The sequence below is a fragment of the Xiphophorus hellerii genome, chromosome 4 (genome assembly GCF_003331165.1).
Source record: "Xiphophorus hellerii strain 12219 chromosome 4, Xiphophorus_hellerii-4.1, whole genome shotgun sequence".
NCBI classification, from domain to species: Eukaryota; Metazoa; Chordata; class Actinopteri; order Cyprinodontiformes; family Poeciliidae; genus Xiphophorus; species Xiphophorus hellerii.
Genome location: NC_045675.1, coordinates 11,045,910 through 11,073,430, shown reverse-complemented (window position 1 = coordinate 11,073,430; position 27,521 = coordinate 11,045,910). Strand labels below are relative to the sequence as shown.

General features: G+C 38.0%; 1 protein-coding gene across 2 annotated transcripts in view; it reads left to right on the top strand.

Annotated features, from left to right (window-relative positions):
• The first annotated feature begins 253 nt into the window (after nucleotides 1-253).
• The window catches only part of mdga1 (MAM domain containing glycosylphosphatidylinositol anchor 1), a 182,254-nt gene continuing 154,986 nt past the window's right edge, over nucleotides 254-27,521 (top strand). For both annotated transcript variants that reach the window (XM_032561218.1, XM_032561217.1), the window contains exons 1-2: nucleotides 254-822; nucleotides 1,785-1,874. In XM_032561218.1, coding sequence (XP_032417109.1) covers nucleotides 1,808-1,874 — 67 coding nt within the window. In that variant the 5' untranslated portion in view covers nucleotides 254-822; nucleotides 1,785-1,807. The remainder of the gene's footprint in view (nucleotides 823-1,784; nucleotides 1,875-27,521) is intronic.

Sequence of the window (27,521 nt, the reverse complement as noted above, 5' to 3'; positions counted from 1 at the left end):
ACTGAAAAAGAGGAAGACCACCGCGCCCCTTGGCATGGTAAAGGCGTCCCGTGGAAACCTAAGTGAGAGCGGAAAACAAACTGGGAGTGGGAGCAGTGATGCTTCTTTGACAACCTGTTCAGTGTGGAGCTGTGAAGCTTGAGCGCATCCCCGCGCCTGTCCTCCCCTCTCCTCCCTCCCCTCTCCTCTCTGTGCCTCTCTCTCTCTCTCTCTCTCTCCACGCACAGACAGGGGCGGTCGTTCTCAGTCTGCACACATTCCACTTGGCCAGCATCCCCCGGACTCCACAGACACAGTGCTGATTGAACAAGCGGAGAGTGGAGCTCATTCTCAGAGCGCATCATTTAGAGAGGCTCCACTAGACTGTCACCGGCCAAAGAGGGAGAGAGGCAGCAATTCAACCACGCCTTTCTCAGTAAATTCAAGGAGTAGTCAAGGTTTAGGGTATATATTTATATATTTAAAAGGACTTGCTTGGGTTCCTTTTTTTTTTTTTTTTTTTTTTTTTAGAAGGTTTAGGTTTTTTTCTTTTCTTTTTTTCACTTTTTTATATTTGTGAGGAGGAGACTCCATCATCACTTCTGCTGTGCGCTTCGCTGCCGCACTTAAAACAACAACAACAACAACAAAAAGTTCAAGTGGAAATTCTTTTGGAACGCGCTACTTCACTACATCGGTGTTCCGACTGGAGTTTTGTTTTTCACGCTCTCCGTGGAAGAGGATATATAACTTTTCAACTGGTGTTTTAGGAGAAGAGGAGCTGAGATCGGAGGATTTCTTGCTGCTGAGCCGGGAGGAGTGCGCAGCGCCTGGAGATACAAGGTAGAACCCAGGCGTTGAATTTGTATCCATCTTACATTTTTAATTAACTTGTACTTTGCTTCTTAAAAAAAATAAATAAATAAAAACAACAAAAAAGCTATTTACTTACACAATATGGTCTCAAAGTTGATCATCTGTCTCATAATATTCTGTTTTGCGCTTAAGCCATTCAACTTGTGCGATTTTAAAGCTTTTTTTTTTATTTCTATCTTCGCTTTGCTTTAATCCCCACGCGTCACAATGAAACTTTAATCACAGCTCGCCTTCTTCTAATGCAACCTGCCAATGCAGCCATCCGGTTATAAAAACATGTTAGGTCAGAGGAGTCACACAAGAGGCTTCATTATCTCCCGACTCCTTCTCATTTTCATTCCTCTTCCTCGGTTTTCCCACCGATTCCGAACCAAAACCTGCAGCATCTACATCGGTCCATGCTAGACTAAAAAAAAAAAAAAAAAAAGGAAGGAAAATAAAAACTATGCTGTTTTTTATCTGGAAACGGCAGTTTGTTATTTTAGGATGTTTGGAGTAAAGAGTGGATGTATTGCTCCACTTGTTTTTAATCCACCGTCCTTCCTCACTGCGCTGTAATCCTCCGGTCCGCTCCTGTCCCGACTACACCTGCCTCAGCAGGAGACAGAAGCCAAACATCAAACCCTCAACAATCCCGTCAATCTCCAATTCTCTAACACACAGCGCCGCTTGTAAGCTCTGTATAATCCACGCTGTCGTGATTGAATTACCCGCCCTTTAAATTGAATGAGGCGATGTAGGCGTTGCAGCGCGCAGTAAATTGCTCCGAAACATTATTGTCACGGCTTACAGGGTTGAAAGAGACACAGCTGGCCATGAAAAAAGAAAAAAACAAAAAAAACAAACAAAAAAAAAAAAGAAACGAAAGAAACTCTTTATTTTTATTTTATTTTTTCCTGTTCTCATCTCAACATTCTTGCCTCTCTCAGGTTATGACGGAGCTGAGCTGAACATGGAGCTTTTCTGGATTGTCTTGTTTTCCAGTGTGCATCCTCTTGTTTGGGGGCAAGGAGTTTACGGTAAGAGGACGATGACAATTTATTTCCTCATTATCCAGACTGCAGCCTCCTTCCATGCTTGGCAAGTTCAGACCGACCTAGCCACGTTGTGTTAGTGATGAGAATTAGTTCATTTTTTAACTCACTGTAGAATCTTTATAGCCCACATGTCAGCATGACACCCTAATAGGCTCCCAGTAACGGCCTTTAAGCTACTGCCAGAACAGCTCCCGGTGGACAGACTGTACCTGAAGAGAACATTTCTTTGGTAGAAAAGCTGCAGAACATCTAACAGTGTAACTATCATTTAACCTTCCTATTGCTTGAAATCAGAATTTTAAATCATGCATTTAAAGAAGTGGCCGAGTTACAGAGTTACTTTTTGCTTCACTAAACAAATTTTCAAACTCGAACCGTCTGAAAATTTTTGTCATCAAAAATTCCCATGCTTAGTGAATCAGCTGCTCCCACACACCCCGAGTAGGTTTTGAAGGCGAGGATAAGCATGGCAAAGCTCTCTGGGATGCGGCTCGTCTCTTGTGAGGTTAAACAGGACAGTCACTCTGCGCTTTTGAGGATAAGGCCTCAGATTTGTGCCCTCTCAAGACTGCAGCCTCACTGTGTGTTACAGAGGCTCAGTTTCCCGAGCTTACAGGCGCCTGGCCAGACATGCATCTTCCTGTCCCTCTGGGCAAGGCGAACACACAAAACTCTTCTGTCTGCTTTGATACGTTGATTTTGACTTTTGGAGAAATGTGGCAGCCATTGGAAACAAGCTCTGTTTTGTCACAGTTGCACAGAGTGTGCTTGTCACATACAATCCTGCATCCCGCCGTCGCGCTGAGAGACGCTGACAGTCTTTGATTTGCAGAAGCATGTAGGCCTGCGTAAAGGTCCTTGCTAAGTAATCAGGTTTGCACTAGTCTGATACTTCACAGTCCTGCTGACTAATCAATATGAGTGTAAAGTACAAACAACTTAGACGGTTCGCAGATCTCGTCGTGGTTTATTTAATATAGCACGAGTTGCATGTTTTTTGGGGAATCCTCCTTTACAGCCTTGGACGTTTTGTAGTCCTCGACAGCAGAAATGTCAGTGTTAATGCAGCGAGACAGCTCTGAATGTATTCCTCAAAAGTCTTTCAGTTTCACTGGAAATGTCAAACTTTGCTAGAAGAAAAAAAAAAATTGAGCTGTACTTATGTGAAATACACAGCTCTGTATGCTTTTACGGAGTGACAAGCAGTTTCTGCTTGTTCAAAACCCTTTTAGCACACATGTTGTAGAATATATGTTAAGAACATATGGGATCCTTGATAACTCTCAGTACAATCCGTTTGATTAGTTGTTTCCCATCGGTTCGATCTTGTGCTTTTTGTCCTCATTATTTCCCCTCACAGTTGTGTAAAATTGTTTAAAGTTGGCTTCGGGCTCATTCACAGTTTGCTAACATTTGTCCATCATGAATTCTGTTAGAAGCATGCATTCGATTGAAGAGGGTTCACAGGTTTTGTTGTGCAGCCTTTCCCGCGGTGTGTTTGGATGAAGGTGTTGTCAGTCCATGCTTGTGTGAATCTGTGCATGCAGGTGTTTGTGTATCAAAGTGTGGATCGGTCACTGTGCGTGTATACTCAAAAAATCAACTTGCTGCATAAACATAAGTTAAAAATTGTAATAAATCACATATTGTTTCTTTTTATTGACATACTTGTGTTGTAGTGGGAAACATCCGGGTTAGATCAACATCATCGCTTAGAGTCGTTTTAATTTTATTTTTAACGAGGCCGGGTCAGTGTCATTTTAATTGAGGAAATTAAAATCATTTTCATTAATGAAAAGGTTATTAAGTAAATAACTTATATATAATAGTAAAACAATAATAATATTAGTATAATAATAGTAAAACAATTTTAATTGTTTTACTATTAAAATTAAACATAATTCTCACTATGAAATTGGCAACAGTATAGCTCAATGAATGTAAATAGTTTTCTTAAGTTAGATTAGGGCTTCCATGGTTTCACAGTGTCAACGTGTTATCACAAAAATGTAAAACAAATGCATGGCATGATGTGATTGTTTTAATTAAAATTTTCTACTGATACCCAGATAATGTAACATATTGCTTTAAATGTACAATCTAATAATAATGCTATTAGCTATCATTATTTAATGACAGTATATATATACACATATATATATATGTGTTTCCTTTAGTTGTATTTGTGTTTTAAAAATAGGAAGCTGCACTTTATTGAACATGAATATGTAGCAAGTAAGTGAGAATTGTTTTGTTTTTTTGATGCATAGATTTAAGCAATAGTTTGTCATAACTACATTTAGTAGTATTTTATAGAAGTTTTTGTACAGAATCCCTGCATGCTTTCCTTATCGTGATAATTAAAATAAAAGGTGATGATCCTTTAGTTTTCATGACAGTTTGCGTTATTTCATGACAAGCTATATGTCCTAACAGAAGACTGTCAAGATAAAAGTGCACAAGTCTTATTTCAGCCAGCATAGTGGCAGTGCTCAGACAGCTACCACAGATGTACAGTACTTCAGCACTCTATGCTTCTTATAGCCACAGCTAACTGCTATCTCTCCAATACCTTTTCTCATTAACATAACATAAAATTCTAAAATTGTTAAAATCAGTCATATGTGCCTTTTTTTTGTGCATATCCATGTAAAAAGTATATACTGTACGTACTTGGGCATGATTCTGTACTGCGCACCTGGGCCCCTTTAGTCACTGCCAAGGGAAGAGAAGCCCCAGGGCTTTGTGAGAATGTACTGGCCGGCATTCACAGGAACCAATCTCCCAGGTGGATCACGTGGGACCGGACGTGGCGGTGCTCAGCTGTGCATACCTGTGCAACGCCTTTCCTGTGCGTTGGTAAAACTTGACTACTGAGAGGACTCATTCCAAGAAAGCAGTCGGTCTCACAATTTACACAAATGTGGTAAACAACACAATTTGGGAGGAACAGGGAAGAGAGCCAACGAGTTTGGCACGCTGCATGCACATATGCATAAAATGCTTTCCATCACTTTGGAATTGTTTAGCACTTGCTTTAGCAGACAGATGCGACTCAGCGCCCGTCGGGAACCGAACGGCGAAGTGTGCCTGATTGATGTCGGCGGTTTGGACGCCTGTGAGGTTCATTTACTGTTGCCTTCTCCAGGGTGTGTTTGGATGCATGTGTTGTTGTCAGTTTGTGCTTGTGTGAATCTGTGCATGCAGGTGTTCGTGCATCAAAGTGTGGGAAGTGTCCAAGCCTCTAAACCTCGAAGTTGGTGTGTGTGTGTGTGTGTGTGTGTGTGTGTGTGTGTACGTTGCCGTGCGAGAGCCTGAGTGGGACGTGTTTGTCTGCGGCAGCCACACTTTTCTTCACTTTGCAACAGTTTGCTGGCTCAGCAGGGAATCATGGATCGGTCACTGTTTTTCTTGCAGCAGTTCGGTATTGATTGCTCTTCTCTGAATTCTGATAGGTTGTCAGAAAGCTTGTAACAGCTGTCTGTCAGATTGCAAATTGGCAGGTACCAAGGTAGTGTAACGCTTTATTTCAAGGAGGGAGCAAAAAGCTGCATACCATATGTTTCTACAAATCCCGCTTTGTTAAGGCTGATAGGATCATATATAATGTCTTGTTTATTACCATATTTTCACTGTTTTCTCCCTGGGACAAGCTCTTTACATGCATCTCCACACATCCATCCCTGCATACATATAACATGATTTTCAATTTACTCTGGATATACTGCAGTCTGGGGGCATTCCAAGTTTGATGTGGCATGCATTCGCATGCAACAAATTGCAACACGCTGTAGCAGAAAGGGAGGTTTGGAAAATGTCAGGACAATCTTGAATGATGTTCATCCTTCACAGAGCCACTGAACACAGACAGAGTGTACCAGAAAAAAAAGTGTCTTTCCATCTCCGTGGCACTGCGTCACATCTTACTGTGCGAGGCAGCAGAGTTCACAGAGACACCAAATTATTGATTGCTTGACAAAGTCACACAGCACCATTAGCTGCTGCTGTAGATGGAATCCAGACTGCATTAGCCTGCAATACGATGCTTCATTATGTGCTTGTTAACAGGAAATTTAATGAACTTAAATCAATGACTTTGCTTAACAGGGTTTTTTTTTTTTTAAATTTTAAGTAGGGCTGTAGCAGCAGTAGCAGAGGAGGAGAGGCCTTGCCCTTGGCCATAAAGCAAAACACTGCAAGAAATGCAAAAACTGTAAAAGTTAAATGTACCTAAATTGCACACTAATTTAATATCACTTTGAAGATGTCGCCCGAGGAAAATTTGAATGTTTGGGATACATATTTAATTCAGTTTTTTTTTTTTTTTTTACCAACTCAGCATACATGTGTGGCTGTGTATATTTGCGTTCATATTAACCAGGAGCTTTGTTCGCTGCAGTCAGTGACAGGAAAGTTATTGCAGTTACTACAATTTTGAGTTAAAAGTTGAAAAGAGTTCAGTCCAGTTTATCTCTATCAGAGATTCATTACACTCTATTGTTGCCTCAGTTCTTATACACCATCATTATTCTCTGTTTGCTTAACACAAACAGAGAATCAACCAATCACAGGGTAGAAAGTTATTGCATTTAGCCATCTAGATTTGGTAAAGAATTTTTTTTGTTCAAAACAAGAATCAGAATGGGGATAGAATAGAAGTGATTTAGAGTTTTGCATTGTAGATGGTCTGATTATTTCTGAAATTGAACCTTATATTAATAGTTTATTCTGCTGTTGGTTATGCAATAAAGTGGGGGATATCTTCTAGGCACACTTTGCGCTCCTTAGTACCAAATCACACTTCTTGAATATTATTGCTGACTATGTCCTTATCCAGCTCCCGAGAGTTACTATCCTCCAACTTCTAGATGTACTATTTCTCCAACACTCTTGAACCAAATGCATGCCTCGTTTCCGCCCTCCACAGAGCTCAATTACATGATGATGAGGAAATTCAGCCAACTGATTCAGGTCTGATGGAGAAAAAAAGTAATCTAAAAGTTGCAGGATGCTTTTTAGGACTGGACCAGGGCACCCCCGTTTTAATTGCTTCTTGCAGCAGGATGAGGCATCATCATGTCACAAAACTCAAATCATTTCAAGCTGCTTTCAGTGAGTCCGTCCAGTGTAGCCCACAGTCACCAGATCTCAGACTGACTTTAGGATGAGGTTGGATTATCAAACTGCGACTTGAACATTCAGCTGATAAATTGTCAATGCTTCCATGTCAATATGGACCCACTTCTCAAAAAAGTGTTTGAGACGCCTTGTTGAATCTGTTACAAACAGAACCAAAGTAGTTCTTATGGCAAAAGCTTAAGCATACCGGTAGTAGCAAGTTTCATCTAATAAAGTGCCTGGTGGTGAGTGTGTAATTTTCTATTTTGAATGGAATAATGTGCTTTAAGTTAGAGCACCAGTAGTGACCAACGTATGTGCTTAAGTAAATACAATTTTCAGTAGACACAGATATGTAACTATGACTACCTGCAGTACGTGTCATAACGTGAAACACAGCAAAGAAAAAAAAGGTTCAGAATGTCCCATTTGCTGTTTTTGTCTTTAGCTAAACCTGAATAATGTTGTAAACAAGGGATTCCTGTCTGTTTAAAGAGACTCTGGAACCATACTCAGTTCAGCAACAGCTTTTGTCCCTGCTGCCGCGCTGACACCTCTCAACTAAAAAGTCCACTACTATGTATTACCCCTGCAGGCAAAGTAGTCCACTTGGTTGGTTGTATGGAGTCAAAGATCAAAATGGATATCATTTTTGCTGCTTCCACTGCAGTACTTTGTTTACGTATTTTTTTGACTCCAATGAAATTCAAAAACCTTGTTTCTGTGTTTTATGGTCTGGTGCCGTTGTCATTGGGTGAGAGGGACAATGACTGCATCTCGCAGTGTGATGGACTAACAGATCTCCTGTCCATCACACAGCAATAAAGACGAAGTTGATAATTCTATTCCCACATGGTATTCTGAAGTGTGCCTTTCAACACTGTCTTTTGAGTTTACGTCTCTGTTGTCGCAGTACCACTTTCTGCCTTTACATTCAGCGGTATTTGGCTACCACAGATGCAGAAGACTCGGGTGCTTCCTCTACTTTGGCTACGGCCACACGGCCTTAATGTCGATGACCTAGAAAGAGATCACTCCAGGTTTAACTGGCCTGAGCACCTGCTCCCGGGAACTCCAGCTCTTCCACTCCTCAGATCAGCACTTTTTGTTTGCGTCTCTTTTATGTCTCCTGCCGTGGAGTTTATTTGGGATGCTGAATATTGCCCTTTTTCTAATAAGCATCCATAATTTATTGGTGGCTCTGAGGCAAAGGAGGAAGAGAGGAGAAGGGGAGGGCAGACAGTGATAAGAAGAGACTGAAGCATTAAACTAGAGATGATTAGAATCTCTCACCTCCCACGATCCGACACCCACCATGTTTCTCCCACTCTTTCCCTCTTTGCTCAGTTTTTCTGCATGTGTCCACATATAATGTTTTCACAGGTGTGCTTTCCGGAGTGTGTGCATGCATACACAAAGCACCTGTTTGAACAGATTTCTGTCCTCACAACATGAGAAACAACAAAAGCACACATTAACAAAATACATCCACTCTAGGTGAATATAATCAGTAATGTCATCAGAAATTGAGTGACTGTTTCATTTATTACATTATGTTACATTTCTTCCAAATTAAAACATGTCTTTCCAACATGGATGGATAGATAGATATTTTTTTTGGATGCATTTTTCCTCTTGATCCTTTGTGCTTCTCCTTTTTCTCCTTGCCTTTTATATTTGTGCTTGACTGGATATTAAAACCTGACAACATTTCTATTAACCCACAGGTCAGCAGCGGAGCCACAGACCTGCCTCACAGTGATGCGCTGAAGCTGTTTTACACTAGCCTTGCTACCTAGGGGTAAAGGATAAAAGAGTTAAGACAACATATTGGGAGGTCGTTTGATTTATCACCTTCTGACAAGATACACTCAAACCCCTGAGATAGATATAAGGATGCAGGGTGGAGTTGGGTCGTCATTTTGGGGGTCAACAACCATTACATTTAGGTCTGAACTTTGATTGGTTGAGTTTACCACAGAAATAAACTGTAACCCTCCGTGGTATTAAAAGACTCCACAAGATTTTTACTCTGTACGCGGTACGACGTGGTCACACTGACCTCGTGTGCGCTTTTACAGGTTTTTTTTTTTGGGTGGTTTTTGAAAGTGACAGTTTGACAGGACGACTCCCTTCTTACTCTCTAACATTTTCAGCTCTCCTCCTGACTGTCTCGCTAAGACCACGCGAGGCTTAATCCAAACCATTTATTTGTAGCTAATATAGATGTATGTGTTCTCTTAAAAGCTTATGACTTCTTACTGCTCAAAAGAAGAAACTTTATGATTAATTTGACTTAATCAGCGTTTTTAAAGTCAAATTAATTTAACTTAATCACCACTTTTAAAGTCAAAGGTCAGTAAATGTTAGCTTGTTCCAATTAAAATGTATTTAAATAACAACGGGACTCATATGTAAGTTAGTGAATCAATGAACTCTGCTCAAACTCTGTGCACTTTAATTAATTGCAATGCACTACGTTGAGATCTTTCTTCAGTGGGGCGAAGCCCTGGACCACCTAACTGGTTTATCTTTATCCTTGTGAAAAGCCCTGCTGAAGTCTATTATTGATTTTCTTTCCAAGCCTTGCCAAAGGACCAATAAGTAAGCTTGACACTTACTAACGACTAAAAAGTTTATATAACGTTGTCCATTTGGTCCAAGTTTTTTAAAAGTTTACATGGAAATAATACTAACCCCAAGTTACTCACTAGTTTGTTTCCAACTTATTCGTTTCATGAAACATTTCTAAATTATTGTAATCCAAATAATTTGATTGTTTAATATCATAGGTTTTGTCAGTGTTCATCATGAATATTATTTTGATCTTTTTTTACTCCATGCTTCCAGTCAGCTTTAATCACTACTACAGCGCACTGAAAGAGAATTAACACATCCTGACAAACTGTTTGCTATTATCAAATTTCCTTTTGAATGTTTTCCTGCAACTTTATTCAAAATATAAATCAAAGATGAAAGCTAGATGAAAACAAGTAAATTGTTGTGCAATTTTGCAGACCACAGGAATACCTTGCAGGCTCTCAATTGCCTTCAGAATCACTATAATTTTCTCTCTAAAATTACAGTGCAACCCACATACTATTTATTTATTTAAATTTCCTTTTTACCGCCTTACCTTGCATGGCGCTCTTTCATTTGGATGATGCTCTAGTTCATGCACATCCCATCCACATGCAATCATGAGCACAAGAACACGGTTTTCACATGCACACGCAGAGACATCCATGTGCAGAAACACCAATTCCACTGCTCACCTTTTGCTGCACTTTTATCATTAGCTCACTCTGACCCCCTCTCTCTCTCTCTCTTTAAAATTGTCAGTATCCTTCTCCTTCACATGCACACACACAAACACGCATGCACACCCCGAGTGGTTCTGAGCTTTACCGGGCAATGTGGGCGCCCTGTGGGTTGGAAAAAACTGTCAGGCAAACTTCACTTTTCTCCTCTGTAGTCCTGTCACTCTGTCAGACATTATCAAGCACCTCTTGCTGGCTCGGCCTCAGGAGGAAATATATGTTTTTGTGTGCATGTGTCTTGGTGTGTAGGTGTGTGCTTGTCTCTCCAGTCACATTTTAGGGACACAGAACATCATACTGTTTAATTTCCACTTTGTCTTAGTTGCATTTTTTGTGCCGTTGTCCTTGGAGTGCAGGAGGAAGGTCTGTGAGTAAGTGTGTTATGTTGTGCATTCGCATTGGACATGAGAAGGAGGGAACATTTGGCATCTAACTTATTTATGGAGGCAACAGGACGGTTGTGAACAGTGGTGAGAACATAGCTTACATCAGAGACCGTCTGCCTCCTCTTGCACTTCCCTTACCCTGTCACTTGTTCTTTCTTCTTCTCTCCTTCATTTCACTTTCCGTTGTCCTCAACACGTATCCCTGCACATTGCCTCATAAAGCGTTGCAGCATTTTTATCTGTCAGTCCTTATTCAGAGGTTTGAATCAAAGGGAAAATAGATGCACTTTTTTATGGCCATCTACATCAGTGTTTTGTCTTTTAAGTCAGTTTGATGAAGGGTAGCTTTAAAGAGTTATTTGAGATATGGTACAAACATCTCTGAAAGAATAATTGGTTCCTGATCTACTTACTATGAAACTCGGCATCAATCAGTGTTCAGGATTTGTTTCAATTGCGCTGATCCCTTCAGGAACCAAACAAATAAACCTTAGAGATTAAGTGGATTAGCATGACTATAACAATTTATTTCCCAAGAGAGCAATAACTAAAATACATAAAAAGAGATACGGTAATCTATGGGGCAACTCTGGTGCCTGAAACACTGACTGGCCTCACAAACTGAGGCACGATAGAAACAAACAGCAGCTGGTCAGGGCATATAAGACAGATGAGCGAAGGGGAAACATAAAGCTTATAACCAAAGTATCTAAAGCAACAAAAATAATGAGAATCAGAGATTTGAGTATTTTAATCCAAAAGAACCCATCAGGATTACATAATCTGTTTTATTAAACCAGACTTGTTTCAAAGAGGAGACTTCAAGTTCAACTCATTTTTAGTATCATAACACTGCATAACATTTTTTCCAAGGTTCATCGCCATGGTAACTCAGAAACCATGGTTGATTTTGTCAACGATTGTGTATCCAATAACCTAAAATTTTATAATTAAAACTCCCTTTCATTGGTCTTGTGGAGTAATCCCATTTTCTGAGGAGCTGAATTTTAGGTTTCTTTAACTGAAAGTGATACACATGAAAATTAACAGGAAGAAAAATGAATAGACATGTAATAAATCCCAAAAAGTTTGACTTTATTTTTTAAAATGAAATTCTGATATAAATATGATTTGCCAAATTTTATTGCGATGCACCGAAATACGTTTTCTCAGCACTCTACAGCAACAAAATCAGAGGTGTCAATGAAGTCCTTTAAGATAGTTTTTATATAATAGTATATATAATACAGTACAATAACGTTTCATTTTTCGCTATTAAGTGAGAAGAAAACTCAGATTGTCGTGAAAAAGAAACAATAGAATTTCTGTATTGGCACTCTCTTCAGCTTTTGGTGTAAATCTCCTCGGGGATTTTTAAATGGTTGTTTCTCGACTCACTTAGAAAACAAGATATTTGACCTGTTTTTCAAAGCAAACAGAAACCATTCTTGCCCGTTTCTCACACTTGTATCTATCCCAAGAGTTAAATGCAAAGACTCCTTTGGAAAAATGTCATGGAAAATATTACAGGGCAGTAAGAACCCAACAATTTGACTGAAACTGTTGTGTTTGTGCCGTTTGGCTTTACGATCCTTTTGCTCGGCTGAAAACCCCGAAACCACAGCAAACAACCACAATCGGTGGATTCGGTCATGTCCAACTAAACTTTCTGACAGCAACAGGGGATCAACAGTAGAATCTATCTTTTGCTCTGACACACATCTGGCCTCAATAATTCAGTGATGCGTGCTGCTCCGAGAGCTCACCCTCTCCCTGCCTCTTTGCCATTCTCACTAGCTGTCTCAAATTTTCTCTCTCTAAGTGGCAAAGATCCCTCTGTCCCCCACTCCTACAAATGGTAGTTTGAGTAAAAAAATTCTGACACTTAAAATGTTCGCACTTTTAGCCTGCTGGTCTCACACTTTCCCATCCCTTTTCCGCCCATCTCAGCTGGCTCAGAGAAGATGGGGGTATAATCTGTTGGATATGCTGAAAGTAACCATGTTCTCAGTGTAGCAATTTACCTGCCACCAGCTACACATCCTGATCCGTCTCTCCTCCTCCCTCACTCTGTCTTTACCCGTCCACTAAACTTTTACCTGTCAAAAAAAGATGTTCCTGTCATCTTCATGCCTTCCCTCCTCCTCATTTCTCACTGATTCTTTTCCCAGCCATGCATACCCTTAGCATGTCAAATAAAGCATACCCACTTCTTTCCTTCCCACCCTCTTTACATCTTAATTCCCTCTCTTGATCCAAACCATTTCAGCAGAAAAAAAACCTTTAATTCCCCTCATTTTCTTTCGTCTTCTGCTTAGTATCCTTCTCTTTCTTTACATCCTGCACCCTTCTCCTCCAAAGCCCTGTCATATTCTCACTATCATCTGAAAGTTCAGTGGCAAGAATCCACCCACTTCTCCACTTTCAGCATATATAGGACATAGCTCATACTGTCATTGAAAGCTGCAGAAAGGCTTTCGGGAAACAGGTTGGAACGCTGACACTGGGGAGCAAGAAGACCGCATAGGTTAGACACAGTTACAGGAAATGAGGACAGAGTGAAAGGTGCATCGACCGGCCATCTCATTACTCATTAAAGTAAAAAAATGAAATAAACACTAAGGCATGATACAAAGCAGAAAGTTCTCATTTTTAAATTACGCTTATTTTCACCAGACAGGACAGTTTTAACCATTGGATATATACATTTATGTTTTATGTTGCCGCAAAATAATAAACATTTTCACATATTTTCATGAATAAACTATTTTGCACCCTTGGTGAAGTTCAGTATTTCACAACCTTTTGAGACTGATGTACTCCCTCAGTAACATCAAATAAGCTCACAAGCCCCTTGAGCTACAGCATTGGTGTTAATAATTTAGCAGTTTGAGCTGGTTTTAATTAATATCATTGATTATATGAAAAAGCATGTTAAGAAAATGTTAAGAATTCAGCCATGGACATGTTTCCATTCCTCTGTTTCTGCCCGTCATAAAGGATTAACTGTGTTACTGCATGTTGGCGTGGAAAAAGGTACTTTGAGGCTCTCTCTGTCTCAAGGAACGTCAGTTTAGGAAATGAATGTATAATGTCTGCTTCATGCCTCTGCTTTAAGGAGCAGCTCAAGGCTAAAAATATGCTTTCCAAGTAAAACACTCCTAAAACTCTGACCCTGCTGACTGGTAGCTGAGCTGAAGTGACAACAATTCAGACTCTTAAGTTTTCTGTGAAGAATGGAAATGCAGAGAACCTCTTGGACTGTGCTAATTTCGACCTGTTATACTTATATTCAGGAATAGGCTGATTTATGATCAAGTTACAATGTAGTTTTCAAAGTCACAGTTTTACATTTTGTGTCATGCTGCTTTTGTAGACGTTCTCAGACTTAGGTGCCTTTCTCCAGCAGTGACTGGGTGAGAGGTGAGGTTACATCCTGGAAGGTCGCCAGTCCAACACAAAGCAACACATGAAAACAGGACCAACAATCATGCATACTCACTCGTACACAAGAGCGAGTTAGCCAGAACAATTAACTTAACAGTCATGCTTTTGGACTGGGTGGAAGCGGGAGTAGCTGGAGAGAACCCATGCATGCATGAAGGAGAACATATTACATGTCAGTTTACCACAGTTATTATACTCCCAAGTACGACTGGTGTTATCTCAAGGCCCTTTAAAAGACAAATGAATGCAGATATGATTCACATCAATCCATTTTACTCCAATTCAATACAATCATTAAGACTTTATTCACACCTGGCTCCAAGATGTCTCCTGATCGGTCCAATCATGTTCAAACACTATATACAGGTGTGAACACACTCCTCAAGATGCATAGAGGGAGGTGATATTCAGATGACTGTCTGTATCTGCTTTGATTTGACAGTCTGACTGAAGTTTGTTGAGAAACCAGAAAACAAAACAACAAAAAAAACTTTTAAAAACTGTGTCAAAATCAGCACTTCTCTCACTTAATCTGAAACAATGAAATAGCTATCTGGAATATTCTAAACATGGGATTTAAAAAAAATAAAATAAAGATATTATAATGTTATATAGATAAGTAATGTTTTATTGTTTTTGAAGATAATTCAACTGCTGTGATCAACACATTATAAAGTCCCTCACACAATCTCTTCGCATGTGTAATGTTTTGTCACTTTTATGCGCTGCATAAAGTATGTGCAACAAAGTACTGCTGTTTTATGAGTAAACATCTTTCACAGAGCTTTTAAAAGTTACTCTTGTTTTTATCTTTTGTATCACATCGTTAAACTACACAATTAAGCTTATAAAAGTTTGGAGGCAAAAATAACTGCACACAAATGCAACAAGTGAAATAATTCTAAATTTTAGTTTTCTATGTTCTTTTTATGGACATAGGTTGTGTTAACAGTTACATGATACGATAGGCATTTGGAAAAAAACAAAACAAAAAAGCGTTATTTGAGCATATCAACTGTTATGGTCTTTAAAAACATTCATATTTTGGAGATTCAAGGAAGCCGCCTGTGAGAAATGTTCTATGGGCCTAAGGATAATTTGAATAGACGTGAATAGAAGCAGTGAAAGTAGGTGAACGTTTGAACCTGAGGGTTTTTGTGTGCACCACACGAAGCTGAAACATCTTCTTCTTTAACTTTGCTGTACATCTTTAGTTTCTGTTCTTCTCTGACTTGAAATAGTTTGGATGCCTTTCAGAAAAAACAGCAGTTAGTGACTGTCCTCTCACCATTAAACCAGTAAAATGAAGGAAAGCTCCTGTGTTTACATCTTCTTTGAAGTTGTCAAAGTAAGGCAAAGAATTTCAGAGAAGCAAGTTTGTAGAAATGTATTCTATGTGGGTAAAAAAAAAATAACTAGATTTTCTATTTCCAAATGATTACATGAGAAATTTTTTTTGAACTCAATTACTGTGATGCCCCTGGCTCAGTGAGGACATGTTACCCTGCAAAAATGTAATTTCTTTTCCATTCTTCATTTGTGGAGTATGTAGTGTGAGGCAAGATTATGCATCAGGTAAATTTCACACTTTTTACTTAAGAATACAAAGACACTCAGCAGTATTCCCATTTGTCATCTGATCTCATGACCCTACAGTTATAACACAGTTGAAAAGTAAGACTTTAGCAGCTGTGATGTATGAAATATCTGACTTAAAAAAAATAAAAACCTTACAGGAGATCCCCTTCATAATTCATCAAACATATCTAAAGCTCAAGTGAATTAAATATACCTCTGAAAAATGTATGTCCTCATTTATTCATCAACAGCAACACCTTTCAACTTCAGGCATTAAAATATCAGGCCAACTCTAATGGAAATGTTATTCAATTTTGACATGTGATAAAGTGGATGGGATCTGACTCATGAAAGGGATAAAAAAAAAAAAAAGACACGACATGTGGCTGAAGAAAATGCATGTATTAAAAACGGAGAGGGACACAGTGAGAGTGACATTGAAAAGGGCAGGGCCAGATACAGAGCAGCTAAAAGAAGAAAGGCTTCCCTGGAGACAGAGGTAGACCGACAAGGGGCTTAGAACATGAGAAAGGAACACAGGGAATGAATCGCTGTAGGAGTAGGAGCGAAAGTGGGAAAGAGGGTGAGACCTAAACTTTATTTACTTAAGTCCAGACTGAAATAGAAAAAAAAATAATATTCTTACATGTAGTTCTTTTGAAGAGCAATAGCTACTTACAAAAGAATCAAAATGACACAAACCTGCAAGAGATTTACCCTTCGGAGCACAATAATGGACATCTGGTACGTTGGACATGTGATTTAGCAACCCTAACAAGAGGTAATACAAAGGCCATTTGAGAGATTTGTGATTTTATTTTCAGGTTTTGCAAACAGTTATTTTCCCATGTTACACTGTTTGAAAAAAAGTCCCAGTCTGTACCTTGCTGTGCCATATCTCTCTGCCTGAAACCTGGAAAAACTGGGAGGAAAAACATACACTGTCAGAGCAAATAGGATGAAGCAGCAGTACATGCACACAAGTACAAGTGAAAGACAGGTGGGAAAAGTCAAGACTGAGGGTGCTTTCAAGTTCATGCGATATAGTATGTTGGTTAGAAATCATGTTCAAAATATGGTGTATGTTTCACATGTTGTAAACATTTTTGGGGACAAAAAAGGGTTCAGTTGCTGTGGCTACTCTGGCTGGACTCCAGCAACAAAACAGATTTATCGTATATGGCTGAAGTCTTCACTTGGAGGCTTCTTTTATGAACTTACACCGCAGTTTGGTTGTAGTTTCCAACAGTTTAAACTTATTCATTTATGGTTTTTGGAATTATTTTTTCATTAAATTGAAATAAAATGTTTATCAAGGCTAGTGGTTTTTGAAGGAACAAGGAACTTGAATTTATTTTAGAACTTTCATCTAAAAGTATAGATGTGTCTTTAAGTTTAAATAAATAAAATAGTTTGCCTTAAGAAACAGATTTTTATAGATCATTAATTTGAAAGTTTTGGAGCTAAAAAAATATTTGCTCCGCATGTTATTGGATTAAAAATAAAAATAAAATACTTTAAAATTTTAACCCCTGGCACTTTACAATTCAGACAAACAGCATGTAAACAAAATTTTGATCAGTCCAAAGCAGATCAGTTCAATCCAAACAGAAAAATGTTTGGTTTCATTACATGCATTCAAATCTAGCCTTAGTTGTAATACAATTGTTTTAGGTTCTGATCAAAATAGCTATTTGGAGGTGTCACTGAACAGACCACTATTACAAAGTTATTGGATGCTAAATGCACCAAGGACAATAAATCTCAAATATATATATATATATATATATATATATATATATATATATATATACTGTATATATTCCCTAACATGCAATAAGCAACTAGTGTGAAATTTCTCAATCACTACATTTTGTCTGACGTAAATGAAGCAGGTGACCTAATAGAACTAAACAGGAACTGTAAGTTAAACAATTACGAGTATTTGCCATGTTTTTCCTAAATTAAAAGAATGATTATGACTTTTGACATTTTATTTCGTTGTTTTGTGATAAGTCCCACTACAATGTGGATGGCAATTGCTTTCTTGGCTGAGAGTCCTCAGAGTGTTTTTGAACAGTGTTGGGGTGTCACAGAAATATTTCTGTGCTGCACACTATTTTGCTGTTTCTGGAGCTTCTGTTGTTCCTTAATCTCTCTACTTTACTGTCTCTACTAAGTGAACACCTTTGAGGGCACGTGCTGGCAGGGCAGTTTTTCAGGACATGCACTAAAGACAGCAAGCGCATCTGTGATCACAAATGAAGCTTACTTGTTCCATGTAAACCATTTTCTCAATTTTTCCCCCCTCTCCTTTGTTTTTCCACATCATGATTACTCACAACAACAGTCCTGGGCCACAGCTGCATTTCTTAAAACTTTCATTCCATCTTTGTAGTCAAAGTCTTCATTCATTGCAACTTCATTCTTCATTCTTCCTTGTTTTTAATCTTTCTTCCTCGCCCTCTCTGTTCTCGCCTGCAGCGCCCTACAATGCAAACACAACCTGTTCAGAGGGGAAGTGAATTATTGAAGCCGCTGCTGCTGTTCCCCCTGTGCAGAAGTGGGCCGCAGAGGAAGGATGGAGGCGGCAGAAGGGAGGGATAAGGGTGGATGAAAGAAATGGAGAGGATAGATTTGTTGGGAGGGATAGATGAATGAGGAGTTTCAGGGTGCAAAGATGCAGATAAATCTCATTTTGTTTACATAGTCCCTTACCAATTCAGCGGTAATGAATGACGGTGCTGGGGGTTTTACAAAAACAGTTTTTGATATTTTGGGGATAAAATTGCAAACAGGTTTAAAGGTAAAATAAAGTATTTTTTTAATGATTTCACCTGACACTGTCCTACATTCCATCATGCCATCATACATTCAGTTCGTCTGTCTGACACTTGCTGTTTTTTTCTGATTTTTTTTGCATCCTCTTTCTTTCCTTGCTTTACATTTTATTCTGGTTTACATCATCTTGCTCTCTTTCTTGTTCGTGTTTTAAATCACACACAACATTTTCTTCTGAGAGTCAAAATGTTCTAAAAGGACCAGAGTTTTGTTAGCTAAAGTATTCATACCCTTTCAACTTTCCCGGTTTTTGTTGGGCAGGCAAATAATCTTGATGTATTTACCGTAAGAAAGGTTTTTGATGTGATCATTGAAAGGTCTTACTTTTCTGTTAAATACATGAAAACAAGATTTAAAAAAAAAAAATTTGAAATAAAAACCTGAGTGTGTCAGTATTCAGCCCTAACGTAACAATACTATTTGAAACACCACTTACAGCCACATTTCTTTTGGGATATGTCTGTAGCACCTTTAAGAATCTCAGATTGTTTTGGTTTTCTCTTGGGTTTTCATTTCTGTTTATAGCTTTAAAAAAGTAAATAAATAAAAGTTACATAGTGCAGCTTTCAGCCATGTCTTGACCAGTAATGTATGGTTATAGTGAAATTATACTGTGATTCTAGAATCACCTCCCTCATACAGCATAGATCTGTGTATGGATTTGGTTCATATTTCTAACAGAACCCTTTGTCCTCAGACTTCAACACTTTGAACTGTTTTCTTTTTTTCACCTCTGACATAAATTGATCCCCAAGTAGGGTCGGAGTTGGAGTTTGGTGTGGCTCTGATGTGCGATGTAAAAGCAGCATGGGATTGTGGGGAATGTAAGGCCTGTGCAGAACAGGAGGTGTCAAAGTAAAGCAAACATTCAACAGAACTTACACTCAGAATACATTACATGCAGTTAGTCTCTATGTATCAGCTATTGGACAGAGTTGGCTCCACTGAATTTAACTTTTTGGGTTTCATAATAAGTGAGTGTGAATGAAAATTCAGAAGCACTACTTTGTGTTGATCTCTCACATAAAATCCAAACGCAATACATTGAAGTGCATGGTTATGATACAAGAAATTGTGTGTAGGGTCAAGGTGTATGAAAATGATTTTAAGTACTAAACTTTCACTCAGTAGATGAGGTGAGCTCAGTCACGGTTGCATGGCTGGTTCTCTTCCTTATTTGAAAATCAACATAAACATATTTGAGTTTGCCTGTGTTTATTTGTTTGTGAGACCTTTTCAGATGCTTTATTCAGTGTGTAGGCCTCTCAGCAGACATTATGAGTGTCCTTAACAAATATTCTCTGCTGTGTAGCTTGTTATCATGATTGAAATGAGTCACAAAGTGGAAGTGTAAATGCAGAAGGTTATGCACTGAACAACTATCGTGGCATTATCTCTTCTGTTTTCTCTCCACGTAGCCTAGACACCAAAACTTCAGTCGATTAAAAACATTGTGACATGAGAGCAGAAGAGAAATCTCATACTTCTCTGTAGCTTTGAAGCCATCTGAAAATATCACTGTTGGTATAACTTCAGAATTGTTTAGTTATGCCTTTAGGCACCAGATTGCATCGTAGTTTAATTAAACAAAGCTCTAGTTTGTCGAGAGGCTTTAACTCAGACTGGAGAAGGAGAACAAAAAAGCATAGTTTTAACTTTATCTGAAGAGAAATCGTCTGGCACTGAAATAGCATTCAGTTATTTGCCTGCAGTAAACTTATTTTATCTCTTCAGGAATTTGCAAAACAGAAAGTTGCTTAATTTTAGAGCATTTGTCAAAAAAGTGCATCCAGCGATAGGTAGGGCAATGTATTAGCAGACCAATAAACTAGGCCACGTTCTGACACCTTTTTAAGACATTGGCCTTTGGCTTCACCAGAGCAGACTTGGTCAATAACCAGGAATGAGAGAGCAACATGTTGCTGATGTGGCTGTAAGACAGGAAAAGTGTGAAATGTGACACTACAGCCTCCTGTCAGTCAAACAGCTACATGCAGACCTCAAAGAATGAAACCTCTGTGTGCTACTGGATTATTCAGAAAAACTGTCAGTCAGTTGTAGCTTTAATCAATCAATCAATAAATTAAGCTTGATATCACACAGAATAGTGGAACACAAATGCTAAAATGGGCAGACCAACTTAAAGATACACATTAGAGATGATCAAACTAAAACAGCCACCAGAAATAAGGAAAATTTAATGTTCTTAGCAAAACGCACTCATGAATGTTTCCCCCTGCCACATTGAAACCTAAAATCTTGTTAATTTTAAGTTTTACACATTCCTAGCTATGAGAAATGACTTGGAAAATCTAAATAGCTGCTATAATAGCAGTTGGTGCAATTCTGTAAATGCGTATAAAAGGAGCTTTACTATTTCTTTATTGACCTTTAGTATTGTAAAAACACAAATATCATTTGTGAGAGAGGATAAGTTAGTCCTGTTCCACAACAGCCACAACTTTAAAAGAGAATAAACTATTACTTTATTGTAAATCCTTCATTTTAGTGTGTGTGGGCAATTATTGCCACTTTATATTACTCATTTTGCAGCACAGCTCTTTTCTTGAGCCCTTACAAATTTCTCCAAGTACGTTTTATTCCCTCATCTCCTGCCAGGCAAATGAACAAAGAAAAGATAAAATGTGACTTCTTTTTTCCTTTTCTTAATTTGTACCAAGGCATTAGCAATCCATTCTTAAAACATCAAACTGACTTATTCATGTTTATGTTCCATAATTAGTTTTATCTTAGCTTTTAACAAGATGTAACAGGACCACTGCTTAAGAACAAGTGACTCATCTGCTTTTATCATGATGTTTGATGACCATCATAATGCACAAACTTTGAGTGCTGGGAAGAAACATTAATGTTTCACGTATGTGTTGGTATATTTTTATCTCACTATGAGCCTGTAAAGAAATACTTGTTGGAAATACCTCAGTCCTCAACAGGCTGAAGATGGTCTTGTGTAACTGGATTTTCTGGGCTGGAGGTTATTTGGTTTGTTTGAGCATAGAAGCATAATTTTAATTGTTTTTTATTTAAATGCAATGTTCTTTTCTTAAAAAAACATTAAGTTAATAAAGGTGTATCTATTTTACGCAGTTTTTGCTACAGCTGTATTTGCTTAAAGTAAAATTTGTGCAATGATCTAACTTTTTAATGCAGTTTTTTTATGGAATTGAATTTTGTGGCTAAAAAATCAACGTGCTGCGATGTGGAACCGGCTAAATACCTGGTTCTTGATTAATCTACTTTGGCTCGTCTTTGATGCAGATATTGCTCTTTCTGATGTCTTTGACTACTCTTATGTAACTTTTAGCTCTTGACTGCTGTACTTGGGCTTGAAAAGTATTTTTAAATAGTCTTATTAATTGCGCAATGGCAGCGGAAAATTTTAGATATGGATAGGAATATAATTTGTGTATCAAATGATTTTGTTTCACTGTGGGATTATTTAATCATCTCTGATTTACATGGTCTTCACACAACTCTCTCAGCTTGACAATTTTGAGGACCCCATTCAAGAGTTGCGTTATTCTTGAGATACTTACTCATGAGTAGATATTAGTGTGGGCACTGATGAATAAAGTCTGATTAGGAGTGACACTCAGACAGGTCAGTCCTCCATGATGTTGTCGGAGTACAATTATCATGCCAGTCATGAAGGAGGAATGGACTCTTGTCTGTCTGTAGTTTTGATTTCTTGGTCTGTTATTAAATGTCGGTGTTTGTGAACCTCTGTAAGTGAAATCGGTTTAGGCAAACGAAGAAGGCTGGATCACTCATATGGTCATCTGGCCAACACATTGCACATCTTTGTCATTGAGCCTTTGGTTACATCTCCGAGTTCATGCCTCTGATTTACTCCACTTGAATTAAATACTTAAACTATTTTCACTGAATTTCATCAGGATCTAAGGCAGAATCCAAATAAATGCAGCTTTAGATTGGTTTCGTGAGCAAGGTGCCTATCTATTTTGTCTTTTCATTTCTCATACTAACAACCACTCTCTCATGGACTTTAATGCACGAATTTGCTACTTCTGTCAGTGTGGTTGATTTATTTCACCCCTTCAACTCAGCTGTTATTAGAAATGCAGACGGATCAGTATGATTGTTTCATAATGTGAAACTCCCTTTCAAATGCAAGGTTCATAATTCATTTATATACTGATCATTTATTCATAATTAAGTGTTATGTCTTCCCTCAATTTCATTACTGCATGGCTTTAGATGTGCTGTTAATTTGGAGTTCATGTGCTCTTCTGTACATTCACAGTTAATTTGGATCTTCATGTAAAGTTAACTACTTTAATGTGACTTCCATTTTAGTTTAATGGATTCCCTAACAGTCCTATAGAGGACAAAGGCAGTCAGTGTGATGGACTCTCATTCAGACAATGTTTCTAGCCTATTCACAATGTTTAATTGTTATTGCACTGTCATCAAATCTGGGTATATCATTTATTCTCTGTTATGTAAAGCTACTTCTTTGTTTCCTCATATTTTCTTAAATAAGGGTTTGTGTGTGCTTCTAATGCTGTTTTGTAAATGACTTTTTGGACCAATGACAGTTGCCTGATGATTTGTGTTGCCATTAACAGTGCTCTTTGGCCAGTCGACCTTCCTACTATTCACTAAGCCTAATGTCAGGTAGTTTGAAAAATTAAGCCATTACTGATGTTTGTGAAATAACACAATTTGCAAATTAGTAAATTTAGGTTTAATAATATTTAATACAAATGGACCAGATGATACTTGGGTGTTAGAGGGTAAGTTTAGTGATTTTTATACATTTTCCTTCTTGGTTGTGCTCAAACTTGTGGTTCAGGATGGTTGTGTATTCAGTTTTAGGAGCAGATGGGTCGGGGAAAATGAAAAAAAGCATGAAAAAAGTGACAATAGGATAAAGATGTCTCGAATTAGAGTTGCTAACTTGAGTCACTCTTAAGTTGCAGAAATAAAAAACTTCAGACTACACTTAGGCTTGTGTCCTAAAGACTGAAAACCTGACTTGTATTCCTGGTCTGAGATTTGAGTCTTTAATTTTTATTGCTGTTGCTGCGTATACGTTATTGTGAAATGATGCACTTGAAAATTAGCCAGTGATGTTTGTAGATTATTGGCCATTACTGGCTCATAACAATCTATGAGCCATGAATCGCTTTTCAATGAAAAACCGTGTTTAACGACTTTGAATTATTTGCAAACACTAAAAACCCCTTTGTTTGATTAATAAAAAAAATTCAACATTTTTTTTTACACTAAAAATGCCTATTTATGATTCTATTGGGATAAATATTACATATGATCAATATATCATTATAAAATATATGAAATAATTACCAACAACCCCAAAGACATTCCAGGTGTTTTTTCCCCCCTTTTTTGTTTCTTTCAGATCCAGTCAGGGATGTTAAGCCCTATCGACTACATCCATTCACCAACCTCTACAAAGTTTGCACTGCTTACAAGTGCAATAGCACTTTTAAATTGGACACATAAAGTTCAGAAGATCTTAATTAAACAGCTCCAACCCTGTCAGAATAAATTGCCTTTGAGATGGAATTTCTCTCTCACTGTCTTCGCATGCTGCTCACAGTCGAACTGGGACAGATGTAAAGCCTATCGCTGGCTTTGGGGGTGTTGGTGTCTTTACACAGTACTAGATCACAGAGGAGTTATTACAGAGGCTGAAGGGGGTAACAAGGTCAAAGCTTTCTTCTTGGCTCTTTTGCTTTCAGCTAATCATACTCTGGAGTTCATTTTTTTCCAGATGACTAGCAACTAAAATACAGGTGATAGATTTCATACTCAGTAGAAACTTAGACGTATGTTGGAAAATGACACCACCATTTTTGCATTGTGTCCATTAATTATTGTTCATGTGGTTAACAAATTATTATTTTTTAATGGATAGTAAAAGCAAACACTTTTTTAGTAAATGCATAAGATATTGTTGCCAATTTGGTAGAGGAAGAAAAAGTTGAAAAATAACTTAAGTATTTCTCTTTTTAACATTGCAAAACTGTGCTAACAAACATATACAAAGTTTTCCAGGTTGGCACTAGTGACTTTTATCTTTAATCCCATCAGAAAAGTTGGGGAAAGAGTGGACTAATCCAAAAGCTTTGTTATGGATTTATGAAAGACCTACACTAAGTTCCAAATGTCTGCAAGGTAAATTGTATTCCTTGTCAGAAAGGAATATCTGATGATCACATAGTGTGCTCCTAACCTATTTTCTGCAGACCTCTGTATGTTAGCAGTCAACTTCTGACTAAAACAAGCTGATCATGATACACTGAATGCCCCCTCTTTAAAGACAACAAATCTACTCCAGCTCTATTTCTACAGGACTTAACATTGAAATACAGATAAGCATTGTTGCGATTCCATGAGATACTTTAGAGGGTATGGTTTACCAAAAGACCATTTTGAGTTTAAGTTTAAGTAAATGTGTTTCCAGATGAGTGGAGTCTAAAAAGAATATTGCAACATTTCTCACAAATGTGTCTTTGGATTTATGTCTTTTTTTTCACATTCAAACACACAGAGACATGTTCGAGTCAAGTCTACCAATTCTCCACAGGACTCGTTCTGTGAACTAAATATTGAATTACTTGTGATGCTCCAGGAGGAGTGTATCATAAGGACAAAATATGGAGCAAAGGTCCATCAAGCATATTGACTAGGAGGATCACACACAACACACACACACGCTACTGTTGATTCAGGCATGCACACACATTATTGAATAAGAGCAGGCAATGTTCTTCGTTCTGTTGTGGTTGTAATAGCCTCATTATTCAATGTGCTCTCTGCTTATACTTTCAGCAAAGCTAAAGGGAGAAAAATCAGAGCCTATTAAACACACATGCAAAAGCATATGGCTCATACATACACTCATATGCACAAATTCCTTTACATATCCTGGTTCACCTACAATTTTTTGTTCTCCGAACTCCTGCTGCTTGCTAGCATAATACCAATATGCAATGTCTCTATTCAGATGTCTTATTATTTATTTATTTATTTATTTTACATTTTTTTCAAGTGAATGCAGCAGTCCAAAAATATATACTGACTGAAGCATCAGTACGTTTTGTTGCTTAGATTGTCTAGATTTAGCTTTTTTAAATTGACTTAGATATTAGAATTAGAAAAAAACAAATCACTTGAGAAATCTGGTTGGAGGTCAATCTATGCATTTAGTTAGATCCATCCATCCATCCATCCATCCATCCATCCATCCATCCATCCATCCATCCATCCCATCCATCCCATCCATCCCATCCATCCCTCCCTCCCTGGTCTCTACTTGCTTGTCCTTGCAGAATTGTGGGAGTGAGGTAGGTGGTGCCCATCTTCAGCACTCATTGAGTGAGAGGCAGAGTATATTCTTGACAATGTTGTCACTCCGTCACAGACACACATACACTAATATCTAAGGGAAACTTAGAATGACCAATGAACCTAACAGTCATGTTTTTAGACTATGGTATGAAGCCAAAGTACCTGGTGTGGGTTCACTCATGCACAGGAAGAACATGCAGAAAGACCCAGGACCAGGATTCGGACCAAGGAACTTTTTGATGTAATTCATTCTTGTGTTTGTCATAAGAAATGTTTTTTGGAGGAACACTTCCTGGATAGATCTGCAGTCTGTCAGAACGAGTAAGCTAACCAACATGCATGCACACTGTTTTCTATTTTATAATAATCAAGGGAAGTAGTGGAAACGCTGGAATTTAGATAAACTAAATGTACAGCCCTGTGTAGGTATGGGCAAATAAATTATTTTTGAGCATAATTAAGGTGGTACTAGGATCTAAAATGTTTTTTGTGCTCAACAGATGTTTGGAAAACTATATTGGGATGTAGTGAACCACATATGAACCCTAAAGTTAAACAAAACTGACTTTTATAGTCACTTAGACACATGATGGTCAAAAAATATTATTCTGACACGCCCCAATTTGGCTTCCACAACAGCCGAACAGCGCCAAACACAGTCATGCACATCATGGTTCTGTAGAAATAAAGATTAATGGTATGATAAACCTTTTTGGGAGTTATATGGCACATAATCAAGTATAGCAAAGTCTGTTGGCAGGGAAGCTTTGTTTGCTTGTGAACAGGGGAGATAATACAACCTTAGCTTTCAGGGAATAACTAAACCCATGCTTTAATGAATCCATTTGTCAGTTGAATGATCTCTCTTTGTGAAAGTCATAAGCCTCTTGTCTCCATGACTTTGATATTCACACATCTTGTTAATTGCCATGGCAACACAACCCGCTGCTACAGTGAGTGTTGGTGCTAAAAAAGTATCTATGATCAAACAGATGTGCTACAAAAAGTCAAGTGGATATCAAGAGATTGTGCGGATACTTATAAAAAACAGTTTGACAGGATGGATGTCATAAATAATGGTTTTTTTTGTTTGTTTTTGGTTTTTTGCACCAACATTGACACTCGTATACATTGTCTACAAGCGTTTTTAGAAATACCTTTGTTGGGTAGGGTGAGAGGCTGTGGGTGGGCTTCCTTGCCAGCAGAACAGGTCTAGTGTTACCATGAGCCCAACCTTTAACAAAAATAGTTCCAGATTCTCACCACTGTCATCACTTCCAGTCTTCTTGTAAATGCAGATGTGTTGTTGGTGTTATTTTAGCATGTTATGACTATTGTAATTTATAATTCCTGAAAATATAAAATTTTGTGAAACAAAACAATAACTTGTAGACCATTGTTTAAGTACATGGATGTGAATTGTTTGGTTTTAAAGTCATGGAATTAAATTGGAAGCAGAGAAAATGGCAATGCACAAGTTCCAGGGAGAAAAATTGATCTAGAGCCTTACTAATTGCTCTTTAAAGAATTTCAGAACTTTATCTCAGTTACTTTGGGTCATGGCCCACATATTTTCA